Genomic DNA, 21,110 nt, shown 5'->3' with positions numbered 1-21,110 from the left:
AGGATTTGTTGGGTCTGTCCTCCTGGCTTCCCTTCCTGACTCTCTTCCCTTCTAGACTCCACAGGAGAAGCCCTGCAGGACGCTTGGCAGGTGGAGCTGTCAGTCCATTGCTAACTTTACTCTCTTTGTGCTTTAGTTTGACTTTGTGGAGCTACTGGATGGAAGAAGACTCCTAACCCAAGAGGCAAGGAGCCTGGAGGGTCCTCAGCGCCAATCACGGGGCACTGTCCCCCCATCCAGCCACGAGACCGGTTTCATCCAGTATCTGGATTCGGGAATCTGGCACCTGGCCTTTTACAATGATGGGAAAGAGTCTGAAGTGGTTTCCTTTCTCACCACCACCATTGGTAAGCAGCTACACCCTCTATCAGTGTCTTTGATGAGAGGGCAGTTGTGTGGACTGAGGAGTTGGTACTGACAAGGAATCAGACTTGAATATGACTGGAGTTGAATAGCTATAGCTCTTGCTGAGCATACAAGGTCATCCCAGGTGGACTTGCTGGATAAGGTGTGTGAACCACCAGCTGCCTCAAGAGCTAGGAAGCAAAACTCCCATTCAAATAGGAATCCTGGGTGGCAAACCACACTGAAGACACATGCCCCTCATTGGCACTTGCCTCCCACCTGTCTCTAAAGTCTCACTTAGGTCAACCCGTTGACTTGCCAGTTGGGTCTGGTCTGACTTGGGTTTGTCTGAACTCAGCAGATGCTGGCAGATGAGAGAACAAGACAATGACTTGGAGAAAGAGTGAAATGGCAGAGACAGGGCTGGCAGAGCAGGTTGCAGTTGCACTGGGGTTTCACTGAGAACAGAACTATCCTGTTTTCTGACACAGTGTGTCCTGGTATCTAAAACTTAGCCAGGACATAGCTCCATGGCCCGGGGCTCTTGGACAGGAACATTGCCTATGAATGCTTTAGAGTGCACGTTGGCTGGGCATCTCTCTGACACAGGAAATGTAAAGGAACATTTCTTGACTTGGTACTAAGTTTCCAGCATTCCTCAAGGATCCCGATTCTCCCTCCTAATCAGGTAGTTATTTTCATCCCTTTTCCCTCTTATTTGCAGTTTTGCCTTGGTATTGAGGCAGAGTGAACCTTTCTGTTAAATGGAGCGTGGGTAATGTGCTTCTGCTATATTCTGCCTTAATATTTTACCTTCACGGCAAAAAAGCAAAGGTGGTATCCAACAACTAGTGTTGATGAAGGAAATGTCCCTCTGTGTTGTCCTTGACTAGAGGTCTAGCCTGTCGTCACGATACACATTGAGTTTCCTGTGGGCAGTGCCACTTGGTCTGTAAGGAATAAGCAAGAGCGTGACCTTTGCCTGCCCAGGTTTCCTTCATCAGGGACCTCAGCAGCCCAGGGCTTTGCCAGTTGCCACACTATTGGTTCCTCTCTTGTTTCCTATGTGGTGTAGCGGGAAACTGGCTTAGTCAGAAGTTCTACTGTGAGCTTGGCTTTTAGCATCATGCAGATTCTTATTCTTTTCCATCCATTGGTTTGTTGAGATTCTGGAATCTGGGGCCGGAAGATAGCTCAGCAGTTAAGAGCACTAAATGCTTTTCCAGAAGGCCCAACACCTACATGACGGCTCACCACTGTCTGTAACTCCAGTTCTAGGGGACCCAACATCCCTCACACAGACATATATGCAGGCAAAACACTAATACACAGAAAATAAAAATAAACAAATGTGCAAGGAGGTGATGGCACATGTGTTTAATCTCAGCATGTGTGAAGACAGGTTCATCTCTGAGTCTGAAGCCAGCCTAGTCTACAGAGGAATTCTGGGACAGTCAGGGCTATCCAGACAAACCCTGTCTCAAAAAACAAATTAATTACTTGATTAATTTAAAAACATTCTGGAATCTGAAGCTGGTCTTACTAGCTATTGCTGACATAGAGGCCAACATTGAAGCTCCCAACCCCTGCCATTGGAGGCTGAAGGCTTGGAGGCTGGAAACTGGAGGCTGGCCTCAGCAATGGCTGAGCCGTCACTTCTCAGGTTCTGCTAGACAGCAGTCACTACATATTTTCTTTCTTGGTATAGTGGCTTTAATTTAGGGACACAATTATCATGTCCCACGGCATCTGAGTTCCCTAATCTCCTAGCCTGATTCCTTCTAGGCCCAGTTCACAAGGAGGCACACACCACTGGGCCCACACAGAGCTAGGAGAATTTACAGTCAGATTTCTGTTTTAACAACTGAGTGTAAATATGAAAGGTTATTAATTTAAATTCCCAAAGAAAGCCATTTAATTAGGATATGCATCTTAAAACAGTAAGAAAATGATGGGATGTTCCTTTGCCAGAGGATGCTTGTCAGAGCATGCTAAACTGTTCTGTTATAATTAAGACCTGGTTCCTCTCACCTAGATAACTTAAAACTGTCCCTTAACCCTTTCCTGTATGCTAGAACAGATAGGTTTTCTCATGCTTCCTATATATCAGTGCACTGAAGAACTACATGTGGATCTGGATAAAATGCAGAATGTACTCTGTCAGGTCTCGGGGAGCTGCACCCAGTGGAGCCCATGCTATGGTGCCTGTTTTAAGCAGCAAGGGCCTATAGTCATGGTCCTCCTCAAACGCTGTTGAACAAAGGAATCAGCTGAGGCATCAAGCAGAAGTTCGGGTTCCTGGTCCTTCCTTCAGAAGCCCTCAGTCTGTGGACAGATAGGAGAGCCCGGGCACTCTTGGTCAACCAGGCTCTGAAAACAACCCATGCAACTGGTTCCTGCCCCTCCCTTCCTGTGTGGTTCCGTGTTACTTCTGTGACTGTCAGTGGTATGCTGACCCTTCCCTGCCTGGAAAGAAGGTCTTAAGTAGTTGTTTGCAGTCCACACTGAGCACTAGGAAAAAGAGCAAAGAGTGTCTGGTACTTATTGAGCCACTGCGCATGCTCGAGAGGGGGAAGCAGTCCCTTCGAGAGAGTAGTCTGCCCCTCCCTCCTCTTCCATTTTCTCTCAATGTCTTTCTGGTCCGTCTGCCTCCCTTCAAACTACAATGATTGTTTAATGAACACTTTTTTTTCTTTTTAATACAAAAACAGACTGATTCTGATGTTGCTATTAATCCCTCTTTCCCGAGAGTCCGCAGCATTGAGTCTTGGCTGTCCGTGATCGTTACCTGTGAGCTGTGAGCTGTAATTTGTCTTGGCAGGTTAATTAAAAGTTTAGGCCTTGCTTTAGCAAAGTCATTATGGTCCCAATATACAATTATAACTCTTGGGTTTGCTTAACACACAAAGTGGAATATGACCCTCCTTTCATTACATGCTGAAACACAGATCGAGAATTTAAGAAGACCTGAGATGTCAGAATTCAGCGTATTTATGTCTGCTTGTAATTAAGTAACGGGAGAAATAATTGTGTCTAACAAATGGCTGCATTGTGTATGTTTTTGCTTTTCCCCCTATTTAATGCAAACCAGCTGATAACTCTAAATCAAGTGAGTTTATCGTTTGCCTTGGAAAAAAATATCTAAAGGCACTTTCCAAACTGGATATACAAGTATTTTCACACAGAGACCTGGGGTTGACATAGTTCTCACTAAACTGGATCTATGCCACAACTGTGCACGATTATACAGGCACACACGCATGCGCATCCAGAGTGTACACTCCCACTGAATCAAAGCTAGTTTTAAAATGAAATATGGCATCTGCTTTCAAAAATGATAGCCTTCCCCTAGCATAGGGAGATTTAGAATCAGAGGGGACTGTTTCTCCCTGATTCCTCCAAAGTGGCAGCCTTGCTGACCGCAGGTGTTAATGACATCACAGGATCCCACTTGCAAGGCGAGGTATACTGAGACAGCTAAAGTCTAATTCGCCTCTTGCAGTTTGCAAAGAATTTTTATATTCATCATTTGAGATTTACACTAACTCTGGAAGGAAAAAAACATCCCCATTGCAAATGAGGAAGTTGAGGTTTGGGGACGCTGCAGGAACAGCTAGGTGTGATTTCACACTGGCTTCCTGTGACACTTAGGGTTTCCCTCTTCTCGGCATGTCGCCTCCTCACCTGGAACAAACTTTTACTCAAGTTTGTATATTTAATTTGTTTTCCACATATTCATTGGTTCATGACTCATCAAATATCTGAAATGCATGTAGCATGCACTGGGAACCATGCTTTGTCCTACATAACTGACGACAGCCTTAGACACGAGGGTGTGTGTGTATATGTGAGAGAGTATAGATAGCAAAAAATAATGTTGGATGTTGTTCTTCGGACAAGGTCTTTCTGCCCTAAGCCCCCATTTAGATTAGGCTAATCAGTCATCAAGCCCCAGCCCTGGAATTCTGTACACCACCACACCCAAGCTTTTTTATGCAAGTTCTAGGAGTTGAACTCAGTCAGATCCTGGTCCCTGCAGGATAAACACTTTATTCACTGATGCATATCCCCAGCTCTGAAAGAGATATTTCCCCCCTTCCATTTAACTCTATAGATGAAGAAGCTAAGGTTCCAAGGGCTTAGATGACTTGTCCAATGTTAAAAGCAAAGCCAGAATGGGAACTTGAATTCTAATCCCCTTGGGTCCCCACTGCACAAGAATCTCACTATTTGTCATGGATATGATTTAATATTTTATTTCTGTTTGTGTTCTATGAATCATAACTTTCCCCTTGTTAACTTGCCTCCAATTATCAGTAAGAACCTCACATCGATCCAGGAAGTTTTCTTGAGAAGTCATTAAAAAGACTACGGTGAAACAAAACAAAACAAAACAAAACTTACAGCATCTAAAACTTTTAAAAGTGAGAAGACCTTTCCCTGGGTGACTTGCCACCCTGAGGCCTGACAAGTTAGCAGCGTGGGATGCTGGGTCTCCAGCTAGCAACTTATCCTTTCCTTTGGATTCATGCCAAAGCATAAAAGGACAGATCAACCTGACACCGCAGCCAGGCAAGCCAAGCTGCCAAATAACAGAGGTGGCCTACGGTAGATTTGGAAACCCAGGAGAAACGGGAACCACTGTTAGAAAGCCCTGGCCAGGGGAGTTTTTATAAGGAACGTGCGCTGACCTTCCTGGTGCTAATTGAAAGGGCCGGTCTGCTTGTTTATCGGCAGGCAGCGACTGGGAATCAGTCTCGTCTGTCCAGGCACTGGAGGTGGTTCAGCTCCTTTCTTTTCCTTCCATCTTTTCTCCTTGCTTTCCATCCATTATCTAACCTTGGCTTTTTTCCATGCTGAGTACCTGGAGGAGGTAGCTAGTGCTTTGGACTGATGGACATGGTGTTTATATGGTAACTGCCTCTAAGACAAAGAAAGGAGCAAGGAAGGTCATTCGGGAGGCCCAGATCAAAGGACCAAGAGATGGGAATGGGGAAGGGTGTGTCCTGCTGAGTGGCTCCCAGAGGCTCTGGGTCTAGAGGAACATTTAATCTCGTCTTTAACTCATGTGTGGCTTAGTCATACTTAAGGAAAATAGCGAGCTAGTGGGTTTGCTCAAGAAGTGAAGCATTTGCTGCCAACCTTGTGACCTGAGTTTGATCCCTGGGACCCACACAGTGCAAAGAGAAAACTGACCCCTACAAGTTGTCCTCTGATCTCCATATGTTCACTATGGTGCCCACATATGTGCATGAGGCAACACACATTACATAAAAACTTACTTGAAAAGATACTCATTAACGAAGAAGAATAGGAAGTAAATGGTAAGGTGTCTATTCCAAGTTGCGGGAATGGCAAGAGCTAGAGGTGGGTAACTAGAAACCTAGGAGCTGGCTAAGAGGCTGGACGACTGTGCAGCCAGAGCATGGGCAGATGTGAGTCACCCAGGAAAGCCTTGGGTGCTACCCCAAGCAGGAAGCTAACTGCACTGCCTGGGCATGGAGATAGGATTTCACATATGGAGATAAAATGATGAGAACCAGAAGGCTTCCTTCTGAGCCCTGGATCAGGAGCCATTCATTCATATGGTCCAGGGGATTTTCTGGGGTTGTAGACTGTAATCTGGGGCACAGGACATCAGAGATGACAAAAGGACCCTTGTAGTGGCACAGCTGTGGCTTCCCTGGATTTCTCCTAGTTCATTGCTCTTTGTTGCAAGGAACACTAGCTATGTTTTGGCCTCTCTGCCTCATCATAACCAGGTCCCTCTGTGATTATCCACAGCTTGCTAGACCAGTGCTTCTTTCTTCCCCTTGCCCTAATCAGGCACCAGCCTTTGAGTGTGTTCACAGGGATCTGGTGATAAAGTAGTTCATATGAAAACCAACTGCTGCTCTTCAAACAAGCAACCAAGAAAGCTGACTGAGCACATTCTGTCTTGAGTAGGCCTGTTGTCAACACCCACCGTTCCTTCCCTTTGACTTCTGCTGTCAAGGAGAAAGTGAGCAGTGAAGGATCTGGCTCTCCTGACTCTAAACTAACCTTCTTGTACATGGCATTGGTACTTTGCAGGATTTCTAATGGAATTGCTCCTTTGGAACAGTGCCCTGTGAATTTGCCTCCCCTGATACAGTGATTCAGTGGGAGCATTGGTCTAGTGGGATGAAATCGTAGGTCAAAGGACAGCTTAGGTCAGCTTGTTGGAGATCGTGGCCACACTGTTTGAAGAGCTGGGAGTATCAGAACATTTTACTGACAACTGGAAAGCTAGCCCCACGGTACCTTCCCCTGCTCCGTAAAAGTCAGGCCTCCCATTGCCCCATTCCTGCTGCTGCTCTAGGTATCTTACCACAGACATGAATGTTCTGAAATCTCAAAAACAGGAAAGAAAGGGTAATGGATACCAGTAAAGGATACCAGTGGCTGCCCAGCAGCAGAAGGGTCTGCCAGTGTGGGAAGGACTTAGACATGGCTAGTGAGTGAAGAGCAAGAACTCTACTCAGGTGCCGTTTCAGGGGCTGTGATGTCTTTATGTCACTCCTGCCCCAGATGTTCCAGCAGTTCGGTGGCTTCATCGGGGACAAGGCTCTGTCTCCTCTGTACTCTGCCAGTCTTGCTCTGGGATTGTTTTCGTAGTTGCTGCCTCATGGGCATAAAGTAGCTGCTACACACACACACACACACACACACACACATACACACACACACACACACACACACGCGCACACACACACACACACACACACACACACACACACACACACACTATAACTGCCCGCAGTTACATTGAACCTGGAAGGGAAGCTGGGAATGTATGGGAAGGCAGCGAAAAGAGATGAGACCAAGATAGCACCTGCTGCTCAAAGTTTCAAGGTTTAATGGAGGACTCAGAATTTTAAAGTTTCAGGCAGGACCCTTACCTCAAATTCCAGAGTATGCTCCAGGAAACTGGTATGGCGGTTCACTGGGTGTAGGCTTGACAGCTTAATTCAGGAATTTGTAGATCTGGAGGAACAATGAACTTCACCTTGGAGGGAATTATGGCTAACACAGGAATTCCTGCTCAAAGGCTGGGAGAGGAACTTCACTTTGGTCAATGTCAAGTTCCTGCCAGGTGGCATGGCATCCCAATAAGGCTCTCTACAATATACAACATATATATATATATATATATACACACACACACAAGTACACACACATATATGCAAACATACACACAAATATACACATGCATACACATGCATACCCACATATACAAACATACATACACATACAAATACACTCACACATATGCACACATACATACACAAACACACACACATGTACAAACACACATACGGACATATACAAACAAACAGACTCTACTAAAGTAAGAGGCAAGCCTAAGAAAGCCAGGAATCACCTTCCTTTCAATTAGGGAATAAGAAAAGACAGAGGAAAAGAAGAAAGGGGAAGACATAAGAAAGCAGGACTTCTCCTTAAATCATGTAGCTTAGCATCCCTTCGGCTAAAGTATGTTTTCTGGACACTCAGGGCTGTAAGATTATCTGGAATGGAACAGTTTTAGCTTGCCATGTTGGCTCTCCAACCAAAAGTAGGATTCTTTCAGAAACAAGGGCAGTATTGTGGGGTAGGCAGCCAGTAGTATCTCTCTCAGACTCCATCCTTGCTATTTGGTTCAGCAAGCACCAGCCAAGAGCCCTTGGACTGTCTGAAAGACTAACCCAGGACACAGGTCCAACCCTGAGGCACCTGCATAACTTGATCGTGGAGGTGATCCAGGGGCCTCAGGTGAGATAGCACTAAGGAGAAGGATGCTGCCTGCACCAGTGGGAAGAGGGGAGAGGGCGTGGCTCTGTTTCCTCACACCACCTGGAGAACCAAGCACTGTGGCCATAACCTTGAATATCAGAGGATAGGCAGGAAAGCAGACTGCAAATAGACTGAGACCATATCAGTTTGCCTATCTATTTATTTACTCACTGGTTTCTGACTGCCTTTTTACCATCCATGACCCAAGTAGCCATTCCATGTCAGTGAACATAAAATAGCCATGTGCCCTGCACTGTTGGAATTTGTATATAGGCTTAAACTTCTCAAGTTTGAAGCTAGTCATAAACTCTACATCTCTCTCTCTCTCTCTCTCTCTCTCTCTCTCACACACACACACACACACACACACATATATATACACATATACATATCACATATACATATCTACATATCACACACACATATATATACACACATACATATACATATCACACATACAAATAACATGTACTTATCTACATATCTCATACACACATACATACACTTATATATACACACATATAAATATACATATCACATATACAAATCACATATACATATCTACATCTCTCTCACACACACACATATATATACATAGATATAAACCCATGACCACAAATGGTCAGTGTATACTAGGATAAGAAACGAAGACCCTTAGAGAAGCACCCATGAGGCCTGAACTAGGCTGCAGGGGTGTGCGGCAGGAGCTATGAAGAGGAAGCTGGAGGAAGAATGGCCCACCCCGGCAGAAGAGCAATGTGAAGCTTGAGGAGGAGCAGGGTGGGGTTCTGGGAACTCAGAGGGAGCTTCAAGGGGCTGCGCATATCTGGGAAGGCTGGAGCAGTAGCCAGGAACCCATCTGTGAGGGTCTTTCCATGTGGCATGCAGATTTTTATTTTTCAACAAATCCCAAGGGTAGCAAGGGAAGTCACTGCAGGACTTGGGATGGATATGACACACACATTTAAAAGTGACTTCAAGTTACAGGCACTAGAAACTCTGGGAACGATCTTCCTGTTACGTAGGCAGGCCTGGTGCTAGCCAGAAACAGAAGTGGACATCAATGACTCCAACTGACTGATGTCTAAGCGGTGGAGATAACTGGCCAGCCTCACAAGTTAGGATGACATTTTCCACGGGTGGAGGCTAAAATGGAAGGAGAGAAGAGGGGAAGAGGGTCTGTGTTAGCAAGCAAACACATGCTGCTGGCAGGGACCCATGAGGGTCAGAGCTGCAGGGGTGGGGACTGGGAAACGTGCTGAGGGCTGTTCAGCAGGAAGATCCTGGATGCTGAGACTCCGTCCTCAGCCTCAATGAGACTATGTAATGCCAGAATCTCTCCTTGACGGTGCATTCCCAGTCTTCTTAAGAGAACTGAGGCTTACTTAGTTAAGCCTCATCACTCGGTCGGGAACATAATTATAGCTCAATGTTGTGGAGCCAGGGACTGTACTCGGTGCATCCTAAGTTCCTGGACAACTCAGGAGTTAGACTCTATTTCCATGCTATAGATGAAGAACTTGAGACTCAGTGCTACTGGTCAAGGTCTCGTAGGCGAGTTAGCAGTCTAACCTTCACCTTCATGCTCTTCTTATGCATCAATGGCCGGATCTATATTCAAGTTTCTATCATTGTGACCTTTGTGTGTCCCTATGCAGTCATAGTCAGATCATCATAAAGATAGAGGGGTTTTAAAGATGGCTTCCCTCCTCCCAGATACACAGAATGCTCTCTCTCTCTCTCTCTCTCTCTCTCTCTCTCTCTCTCTCTCTCTCTCTCTCTCTCTCTCTCTCTCTCTCTCAATGGTGCTTGAGGTTCATTTTCTTAGTTGAGAGAGCATCCCCAACCTGAGCCTCACCCCGCTGAAAGACGCCCTCTTTCTACTCCACTCACCAACCCGATGAAGTTACCCATGGAAGAGGATTTTTTTTTTCAGTAGTGGTTTGATTTTTGCAACTGATGGCTGGGTTTCCTGTTATCTCTTTTCACTGTCAGTTACTAAAAGCTGCTTCTCCTGTCTACAAGAAATTCCAGTACATCATCCGTGAGAGATGCCAGTACCTTTCCTCTTCCCTTCATGGTGATACTGACAAAATGTGCAGCATTTTATCCGGACTGGAACTGGTGGTGGCTAGTGAAGGGGGTGAGAAATAAAGGGGCGGCGGGGCTGTGCCTGGAGAGATGCTGTGGTCCAGAGGGAGAGCAAAGGCTTGACTCTCAGCCAGAGCTGAGTTGAACTCTAACTGCTGTGTGCAGGAGCCATGGGGTGTTGTCTAAGAGGTGTGGAGTTTTTTCATAAGTCTCAGGCTCACCAAACACTCCTATAAAAGCCTACACCAGAGAGCCCCACGATGCAGTGAAAGCATCAATATCTTCTTATTTGTTTCCATCTTTATTCATTTGCTGAGTTATCTGCATGGGTAAGTGCTGGAGATTTAGCAGCGAATAAAACTAGCCTTGCCCTCAAAAGAACCCACAATCAAGAGGGAAAACTGACCCTTTCATGAGTAATTACACCATAACGAGGTCTGCAGGATCGAGAGACCCGTGGGAGTTCTTGTGGGCATAGAAAGGAGGGCTGTCCCCACTGCCAAGGCTGTGGGAGGAGCTGTGAAGAACAAAGGGCCACTGTGAGGAGCACTGAGTGTGCTGGGAAGCACTGTGTAAATATTTTCAGCAACTCAGGGCCAGAGCAGAGGTGGAAACCCAGAAGAAGAGTGTAGTAGTGTTTGGAGGACATGTGCGAGGGACGTGTCCCAAGCCCCCAGTGATTTTTAGAATTAGTAGATACCAACAAACTCTGTATGCCTTCGTGTGTGTGTGTGTGTGTGTGTGTGTGTGTGTGTAGACTTTAATGTATAAATTAGGCAATGGCAGTGAGCAATAACTAATAACTACTAGAGTGCTTAAAAAAGTGTGCTGCAATTAAAGTTATTGAAAGCACTCCGTCTCACAACATATTTTAATAGAAGATTTGGAATGTCCTCACCACAAATAGAAGATTAATGATATAATGGATATGTGAATTATCTTTGTTTAACTACTGCACAGTTTGTGGACAGAACAAAGCATCGGTACTATATTTTGCTATTTTACATCGTTTGTGTGTGTGTGTGTGTGTGTGTGTGTGTGTGTGTGTGTGAATTCAAAGCATCTGTAAAAGCATCTCTTTCTGTATACTAACTCTCTTCGGTTGAAGATGGACAATTGACGCCACACAAAGACTGCGTTATAAAAGGGAAGAAAAGCTGTCACCAGGAAAGGAAAGGGAGAAGATGAGGATGCTGGCTTCCTGGGCCTGCCCTGACAAAATGCACAGGCTGAGGTCTTACATTCTTTTCTTGCTGATTTGGGAAGAAGGCATCCAAGAATCAGGTGTTAGCAGAGTTTCTCTGAGGCCTTCCTGCCGGCTTGCTTTGACTTCCTGAGGCCCTTTACCTGTATAAGTACCAAGAAGGCAAACCTAATGCCACCTTGTCTGAGCTTGTAAAATCCATCCCGACAGACTAACCCCCATGATACCCTGACTTAACCTTTATTAATGTCTTCTAGACCCTCCCAGTCCCTATCTCCATGGAAATCCAGTCACGATGGAGATGTAGACTTGGTAGGGGACCATGGTTCAGTCCATAGCAAGGAAAAGCTGACAGACGGCTTAAGGAGAAACAAGTGCTCGACAGATTGGGAAACTGCCTCGCAAGGGTCATTGCAACTCTAAAACAAATTACAAAACAGGGATTCTCCCACAATGCAAAATGAAGGCCACACTATTGAAATGACTAGGTGTATGTCAGACACCCGGTCCCTGGGGCTGCAGCTGGGATCCGGTCCACGTGGTCCTACTGTCTGCACTGCTCTCCTTTTCCCCACTCAGGCCTTTGGGTGACACCCAGTGTGTCTAGGAGTGAAAAGAAAAATAAGATAAGGATGTGTGCACCCAGAGAAGAGCTGGGAAGATGAAGTCAAGGCCAGCTGGGAGGAGCTGTGTAGACCAGCGGGGAGAGACTGTGTAGACCAGCGGGGAGAGACTGTGTAGACCAGCTGGGAGGAGCTGTGTAGACCAGCTGGGAGAGACTGTGTAGACCAGCAGGGAGAGACTGTGTAGACCAGCTGGGAGAAACTGTGTAGACCAGCTGGGAGGAGCTGTGTAGACCAGCTGGGAGAGACTGTGTAGACCAGCTGGGAGAGACTGTGTAGACCAGCTGGGAGAGACTGTGTAGACCAGCTGGGAGGAGCTGTGTAGACCAGCGGGGAGAGACTGTGTAGACCAGCTGGGAGAGACTGTGTAGACTATCTGGAGAGACTATGTAGACCAGCTGGGAGGAGCTGTGTAGACCAGCAGGGGGAGACTGTGTAGACCAGCTGGGAGAGACTGTGTAGACCAGCAGGGAGAGACTGTGTAGACCAGCTGGGAGGAGCTGTGTAGACCAGCTGGGAAGTCTTATTTTGAAGGCAGTAGGGAGTATAAGGTGTTTTTTAGGTCAAACTGTGGCACCCAATGTGTCCTATGTGGGCCTTAGACAGTGGCATGTAAGAGATGGTGGATTCTCAGACTGACACAGGAGACCAACTGAAGGATGACTGTCGGAGAAGAGAGCCTGGCTGGGGCGCTGCCTAGACCTTTTCATAAAGGAAAGGGTGCATATTACAGTGTCGTAGGCTGTTTCCTTGACCACTGTAAGGAGAAGCTCTTAAGGAGAAGCACACAATTTTTATCTTCAAGATTGAGTGGGTGAGGACTAGAGAGGTAGCTCACTTGGTAAAAAATTTGAGTTTCATGTCCAGAACCCACATAAAAAAAAGACAAAAGTCAGAGTTGGTGGCATGCATTTACAATCCTAGCACTGAGGAAGCAGAGACAGAAGGTGCCCGGGCTGACTGGCCATCCTGCCCGGCCTAGGCCAATGATAGACCCTACCTCATAAAACAAGGTGGATGACACTTGAGGAATGAAAGCCAGGGTTGTCTTCCAGCTCCCACATGGATGAACACAAACACATGGTGTGTGTGCTTGTGTAGGAGGTAGAGAAGTGCGTAGAGCTGAATGAATGAATGAATGAATGAATGAATGAATGAATGAATGAATGAAATGTGCTAGGAAGAAGAGCTATGAAGATGTTATCCATGTTAGATTTGAGTTGCTAACAGTCTCTCTGAATGGATGTTAGTTGCTGGCAGGTAGCTAAAAATACCAGCTTGGGGATAGGTGCTGAACTGGAGAGGGAGCCCCAGGAGAACTCGGCATGAGTGTGAGGGGAGGGGGAGGGGAGAAGGGCAGGGTAGAATAGCTAAGGAGTTAGAACTGGAAGCCAGGTGGGGTTAAAGATGGAAGCCCTACCAAGGAGGGAAGACATCTTAAACTCGGGGAAGTTAGGGAGAACAACTTCACAAGAAGCCTCTGGAGTTAGTCAATGGCGAGGCCTCAGAGGGCACCCTGTGGGAACTGCTTCCACCCCTGGTGCAGGCTGCAGGCAGAAGCAGGGTCACCACAAGTTCAGGAGGGAATGAGGCAGAATGGAAACAGCTCCTTCTAGACAGAGCAGGCTCAGAGACAGATAGAGAAGTGCAGCCTGAGGAGGAGGCGGGCTGACTGGAAAGGTTTGCATGAGGTGAGGGAGTCCTGTGGGTGTTGTCAGCAATGGGAAGGGAGCCAGGAAAGAAAGCTGGAGACTCAGTAGATGAGTAATAGAGGTGGGGGAGCACAGGCGAAGGATGAGCGCTGAGAGGGCATGGGGGTGGGGGAGGTGGCACTTGAGGTGCTGAGGGGAAAACAGGCCTGAGGGTGCAGGGGAAGAAGATAGCAGGCTGGTCTGAGCTTATCACTGGGTCACACTTTCAGGATGTGGTGGCTGTCCTCTAAGGACACTGCTTGCATTCCCTCCTGTGTAAAAGCCACCTCAGTGCTGATGCTCACGCAGAGGAACAGTAGAGAGCACTGGGCATGGAGATTAAGAAGTGCGCGTGAGGGGATGTGTTTGTGCACAGCGTGCGACTTATTAGCCCTGGACAAGATATGTAAGCCACAGGCTCCCAGTCTCCTCATCTGAAAGCTGGTGATGTTAGCACGCACGACTGCCTGAGGGGAATGATGAAGAGAAATGAACCAATATTTGTAAAAATGCTCAGAATCATGCCTGGCTCCTAAGAGCGTGTGTTGCAATTGTTGGGATAGTCACCAGTGCTGCCTGTGCTCCCCAGGAAGTTGAAGTTTGTGACAGGCAGCAGCAGCTACTATATCCCTTTACAGATGAAGAGACCAAGTTTAGAGAAAGCAACAAACTTGCCCCCCAAGCATCATTAAAGGCAGGAACAGAGGTGAGATTTGAATTGACCTTAAGTGGATCTGACCGAGAATCTCTGATCTATATACCAGTCCCGCCCCTTCTCAAGTGAGCGAGCATTTGTTCCGTTCCCCAGTCCCCATTTCCCTCCCACCACATGAGGAAGATATATAGGCTGTCCTGAGCTACACTACTCTCTAACACTTCCCTATGCCAAAGCATGAGGACCCAAGACCACTGCTTGGAGGAATGGCTCCTTCAAAATCAAGCCATTGTTCAGTGGTGGCTACTTTGACAAAGGCTTGAGCTGGCTCCTAGTGCTTAACCAGAGTTCTAGACCTTCGGTGTCAGTGACAGGATCACGAGGGTTATGTGAAGGGCAATAGGGAAAGTGAGAGCCAGGACTGCCGGAACATCTGTTTTAAGTTTGAGATGCTGCCTCTTCCTGCCTTTATCGGAGCACACTCATGTTCCGGCTAATGGAGCATGGTTTGTTTCAGTCCTGGTTCGGATTACATGTCAGCTTGCCTTTTTATTTCCATCAGGTGTCATAGGTCAAAAGAATCCCTTCGGGGTGCAAGAGAAGGACGTCGTAGTTTAAAAACGTGAGACATGGCCATATGTACCAAAGCAGGAGGGCCAGCGGAGGGTCCCCCACAAATGGCACTTGCATTTCACAGGCCTATTAATGCAAGGAGTTCCTGAGACAGCTTGCATTTGGGGATATTGGTTGTCTTCCTTTTAAGGGGTAGAAGAACAAAGTGTAATCTGTTGCGCTTTTCCTAGTGCCAAATATTACCCTGAGCAATTATTACCCTACTTTTCCAAAATTGACAGCGCTAGGATCCTAACCGGGAAACATCTGGTTGAGACTCTTGCAAATTTCAGACACTTTTTGAGGGCACTGCGTCCAGTGCTGTGAGCTGACTTTTGTGTACAATGAGCAATGACAGCACTTGTGATGACAATATCAAGTCACAAAAATACTGAAAGTGAAACAGAGCAGGCAAATAAGTGACGTCAAGCACAAGACCAGTGTTAAATTTCTAAATATTAGCAAGATTCCTTTAAAATCACTAACAGAACATGATGTATCTACTAGTAGCTATTGTTTCAGAAACTTTGGCCAATATAGGGAGTAAGAAAAATAAGAGATCGAGGCAAAGTTATTATTTTTGTGAGGGATGTGTTTATATTTGTAAAAAGCATGTGTATCTGTACATGCACACACACACACACACACACACACACACATCACTAAGTAAAAAAAGCTACTATTTAATAAGGAACTCAAACTTGTAACTAAGGTACAGTGAACTTTCCTAAAATCAAGGTATTTCCCAAAATACCTGAAAAACCACTTGGGCAATATATTAAAAATATCCTACTAAAGAAAATTAATAAATACTACTGTGTCATCTTAATGAGAACTTTGTAAGACCTGTGCGATAAAACTGCAATGTTTCACTGAGCAGTGTAAAACAGGACATGAATAATGAGGACGGATTGCAAGTTCCTGGGCATGTTCTGAGTAGACAACCTGTAGGTTTGATGGAATACACAAGAGGAACCTAAAGGGAATTGTAAAGATCGGACAGAATGGCTTAAAGACTTGTCTAGACTAGGAAACAAATAAAAACATGGAAGAGCTCTCCAGGGGAAGAATAATAGTAGTAGTCCATGCTAAAGATCTCACCACATCATAAATGTACAATAATTAAAAGAGAATAGGAGCAAGCTGATTGAATGGCACAAAACTGCCTAGAAATATTACCAATAATGCAATAATGCATTTTTAAAATCAACATTCAAAAAAGCAGGAGTCTCAAGTGAGTAGAGAAATAAAGGTTTAATCAATACACATCAATGGGAGATCAGGAGCTTGAACCAGTGGCGTTAGAGTACTAATGAGCAGGAGGGGTATGGCTGATGGACATAAGTAGTTTTACAGTACTGGCCCACCAATCACAAGATAGATTTTTTTTTCAGAAAACTGTCTCTTTGTGGCTTTCCTCATGAAAATAGGAGCTGTAGATGTCACTCAGTTGTTAACAATTTTTGTCTGACATGCCTGAAGCCCTGGTCCAGTCCCCAGCGCTACTTGACCAGGTGTGGTATGGTAGTTCTTGCCTTTAAGACCAGCATCCAGGAGGCAGAGGCTGTAGTGACCTCCATCATCACAGAGGTGGAAGAGGGAACTTTTACTTCTACCATGTGGGCCCTGGTTGTCTCTCTTCAGAGCCCCCGGCTGTGCAGTCTGGTGGCAAGGGCTTACCTCTCCTCAGAGCCCCTACCTTTATGTTACCTTTATGCCTGCCTGCTCATGGCATTGACCCCCTTTGTAACCACTGCAGTCTATCCCAAGTGTCCCTCTGGAACCTTTCAAAGGTATGAGGACCAGAAATTCAAGGCCATCCTCACCAGCAAAGCGAGTTCAAGGCCAGCCAGGGATAAACTTTATTATACCTGAGGAGGCCCTGAGTCAGACAAAACGGAACAGGTGCTGGAGAGACAGCTAGTCAGTTACGGGGACTCACTCCTATGGTAAAGGACCCAAGTTTGCTTCCCAGTAACCAGTGCTGTTCACACGTGTAATTCCAGCGTCTGGGGATCTGTACACACACACACACACACACACACACACACACACACTATAAACAAAATCTTTTTAAGGAAAAAACAATAAACAAAAGCAAAAATGACCCAAACTGCTAACTTATCTGCTTGGCCTCCAGAAGAATTTGAATTTTCCACCTTGAATATAGACTTTAGCTCTTACTGAGTACCAAAAATATTCCAGATAAAAGAGATAAATGCTTCACAGTTAAACCTAAAGGGGGTAAACCAAACACCTACCTATCTCTGCCTCAGAGGAGAGCTTTAAGCTTTAAGGGGAAATCATTTGAAATGTAAATAAAAAATATATCGAATAAAAAAAGAAAAAAGAAAAGAAAAAAATGTATTGAAGAAGCTGGGCAGTGGTGGCACAGGCTTTTGATCCCAGCGGGGGTGGGGGGGGCAGGCAGAGAGGCGGGGTAGGACAGAGGCAGGTGGAGCTCTGAAAGTTCAAGGCCAGCTTGGTCTACAGAGTGAGTTACTAGACAGTCAGAGCTACACAGAGAAACCCTGTTTTGAAAAACCAAAAAATATATTTGCAAATACATATAATATTAAAGCTCATATACTGGCAATGGACATTATATTTTAAGAAAATGGCTACAGTGTATGTATAGAAGAATTAATGATTTGAGAAGAAGATATATCAAGTATGATTCCCCTTAATAGTAATTAAGCACAAAGTGAAATAATGGTGTATCAACTTCTTTTAACCTTGTGAGCTAGAATCACTCCAGAAACTACCAGTCCACCAAGGCTGGGGTGTAACTGCGCCTGCGTTGTTACTCTACATGATAAATCACTACAGCCCTTTGGGAAAACAAGTTGGCTGTTTGTATCAACCATAGAAGTTGTGAACGTCAGAGTTTTCCTGAAGGAATAAACCCATAATCAGAAAAAGTTGCATGCTTACCACAGCCTTGTTTACAAATGTGAAAATTTGGTAACAGTCCAAAGGCCCAGTAGGAAGCATTGAGGTAGATCATGGTGCATCTACTTGCTGAGCATTAAGTGGCCATTAACATTTTTTATGAACAGTCTAAAACACAGGGAAATGCTTAAAATATTCGGCTCCAGAAATAGGGCATAAATGTGATGTTTACAATATAAACTTATCTATTGATAAGGATTGAGGAAGTCCAACTTGAACTCACATCCATCAACCCTGAGAAAGCAACCGGGTTATTTTCCCCTACTGCACATTCCCTGCTGTGGAGACCAAGTTTCTGCATCAAGCCAGTGGTTGGTCAGGCAGGATGCAGACTGTTTCTTTTCTGATTAGAGTCCTCCCTGACAGGACATATGAGGATTGGAACCTTCAACAATTAGGGTTTTCTTAAAGTTCTTCCTCTTCACCTTTGGCACAAATGATCAAGTGACCATCCAGAGGCCGGGAAAAGAATCTGTGGCCTGTTAATATGAATACACATGTCTCTTGAGCTCTCTGCAGCACATCTGTCTCTGTCTGCCTTGTGTGTGTGTGTGTGTGTGTGTGTGTGTGTGTGTGTGTGTGTGTGTGTGTACTTGTGCGTGTAAATATTTCAGATATTTTCCTTGGTATCAGTTGTCCTGGTTGTTTCTTAATGAATTGCATTAAGGTAGAGCTGAGATCCCAGAAGCACACCTTCTTTCTAAACCAGCTTTGTCTGAGGTGAAGGGAGAGCCCCCAGGTGGTCTCTAGAGCCCTGCGCCTGCTGTTACAGAACACTGAGAAGGCTTAGTGGGGATTCGCTTTACAAAAGTGAATCTATTTCAGAGAATCCCGAGCTGTGGAAACCTGAGCCTGCCGTTCTGTTTCCTGCATCACCCATGCCCAAAACCGGCTAGAAATGTCAGCACAGCGTAGCTCACATGACAGTAATAATCCCTTGCGTTGTACTGAGCACACAGCTTACTGAACACAGTGACATCGTGTTTTCATTTTTGTTTTAATCTTCACAACACAGGAAAGTAGGACGGTGCTGGGATTATTGTTCGTATTTCATAGATGGAGCAGCTAAGGTTCAGGAAAGCTAAGGCGCTTAACCAAAAAGCTTTTTGACAGCCGTGGTCACATCAGGTGCCCATGTGAGAAGAGGTTTTTTTGGATGCTATGCTCTTCCTTGCTTTACTCCTAGCTCAGCCATGGTCAGCCTGCAGTCACTCAGTTTATGTCCCTGTGTGTCCCACCTTCTGCTCTGGTGGAGCTACCTATTGTGATGAACCCCAGTGAAGTGAACCCCGGAGGACCTCAACGTCTACCAAGGAAGACAAGCTTTAATCAGGAATGTGGTGCAATGACCCAGAGAGGGGAGGCCTGGGCTCTAGGGATATGTTAGGCAAGAAATGCTAACCCAGTCAGAATGGGGGTGAGGAGAGGTTTAACTCTGAGTGCATGGCATCTGAGCTCAGACTTGCAGACGCTGATCGGGCAGGTGAGTGGAGAGAGTAGAGAAAAGGGCTCCAAACAGATGCGCACATCTGACAGAAAGCATGGCACCTGTCAAGCTGAGGAAAGAGAGGACTTCAGGACAGAGGACCCAGAGGCTCGTGCTGAGTGCCACAGAGTCCCCTGTAATAGGGGGCCATGGTTTGAAAGAAACAAGTGTGTAGTAAACACACAGGATGAAGAAGGCAGCAGCCACCTACCCGCATGCCAGCAGACTTCTGTGAAGCAGACAGTGGTGAGAGCTGGCGCGTGGAGGAAGCTGAGTCAGCAGCACATGGTGGGTCAAACAGTGAGAAGCCGAGTCCGGGTAGTCTGGTCCAGGGGGACCAGGAACAGCAAAGGCAGGGAGGAGACACAGCTTAATGATTCAGAGGCAATGGCAGGCAGTCTCCTAGCTTTCTTACTTCATACATACAGGGAATCTAAGGCATCTTACTTAGAAAGATCAGGGGGGTTTCAGACTCGGGCAGCAGGCATCGCAGGGCAGGGGAGTGTCACCCACAGAAAACAGGGAGTTAGTGTAAGCTAAATGCAGAAGGTAGCATTTTTTTAGATCCTGTTTTTGACACCAAACTCATGTTTTCTGTCTAAGGGAGGAGATTATTAGAAAAACAAATTATATGAGGGAGTGAAAGGTCCCTGTAGATGATGCCTGTGGAGATTATCCCCACAATGCAGCGTCCCATCCGTGCAGCCACTCTGGCTAACAGGGCGGCTTTTGTTCTCTTCTGGAGATATGAACAGGCCAGATCACTGGGCATCTGAGTAAACCTTCCTGCAAGTGAGAAAAAGACTAAGCAAATAGGGGAAGAAGGGAAATAAAAAGAACAAGACAGAAACAACAAAATAAAGCAAGAGGGGCAAGTGACGGAGACTTCAAAGGAGCAGAGGCACTAACGCATCAAGATGGTGGAGAAAAGCTCTCACTCTTGTGGGTGGCCTCAGAAGGCTGATCGGAAAGGACACATGTTACACCAGCCAGTGCTCAATTTACCTAAAACAGTTCCTTCCAGCCTGCAGCTTAAACTGTAGGAAGTCTGTCCTGACCCTGGTTTCTAGCTGGCTGCCTTCCCTGGCCTCCTTGTTATCTACATGGGGAGCCAAATAGTCTAGTGTCTTTTGGCTTGAATGGGATGTCTTAGAAAGTGTCCCCTGGGTAAGTGTGAGAAGAAAACTGTCAGTAATGGCACTCTCCGAACAAAGCAAAGCAGAGACCTGCACAGCAAACCTTCAGATGACCGGGCAGTAGCCACCATACCCTGAGCACTGGAAGGCACCTGCGTTGAGTGCTTGGCAATGCCTGCCGGTGCCAGGAAGGTAGAGTAACAGGAAACCTTGCAGGCACTCACACAGAGGCACTGCCACTCTAGGATCTGATATCAGCAGGGGAATCTGTCCCCTGAACTGCTTGCACCATTTCTTCCTGTTCTCAATACCCACAAACCAGACATGACTCCTAATCATCCCCAGTTTAAATAAACAGTAAGCCACAGCTGTCTCATGGCTTCCCCTAGGTGCGCATAGCCCTGGCCACTGGTGCCCACACCCTGCTTGTAGAGATAAAACAGCTCCAGTTATTTAAAACAAAAAGCTTCTCTCTCGTCATGAACAGCACCAAGGCAGTCATG

The 21,110-nt window shown here is 46.0% G+C and overlaps 1 protein-coding gene across 1 annotated transcript in view; it reads left to right on the top strand.

Annotated features, from left to right (window-relative positions):
- Positions 1–21,110, top strand: part of Tenm4 (teneurin transmembrane protein 4) — a 561,145-nt gene that overhangs the window by 392,454 nt on the left and 147,581 nt on the right. The window contains 1 exon segment of the mRNA XM_052158525.1: positions 137–347. Coding sequence (XP_052014485.1) covers positions 137–347 — 211 coding nt within the window.

Source organism: Apodemus sylvaticus, chromosome 1, assembly GCF_947179515.1.
Source record: "Apodemus sylvaticus chromosome 1, mApoSyl1.1, whole genome shotgun sequence".
NCBI lineage: Eukaryota > Metazoa > Chordata > Mammalia > Rodentia > Muridae > Apodemus > Apodemus sylvaticus.
This window is presented reverse-complemented; position numbering and strand designations above follow the sequence as displayed.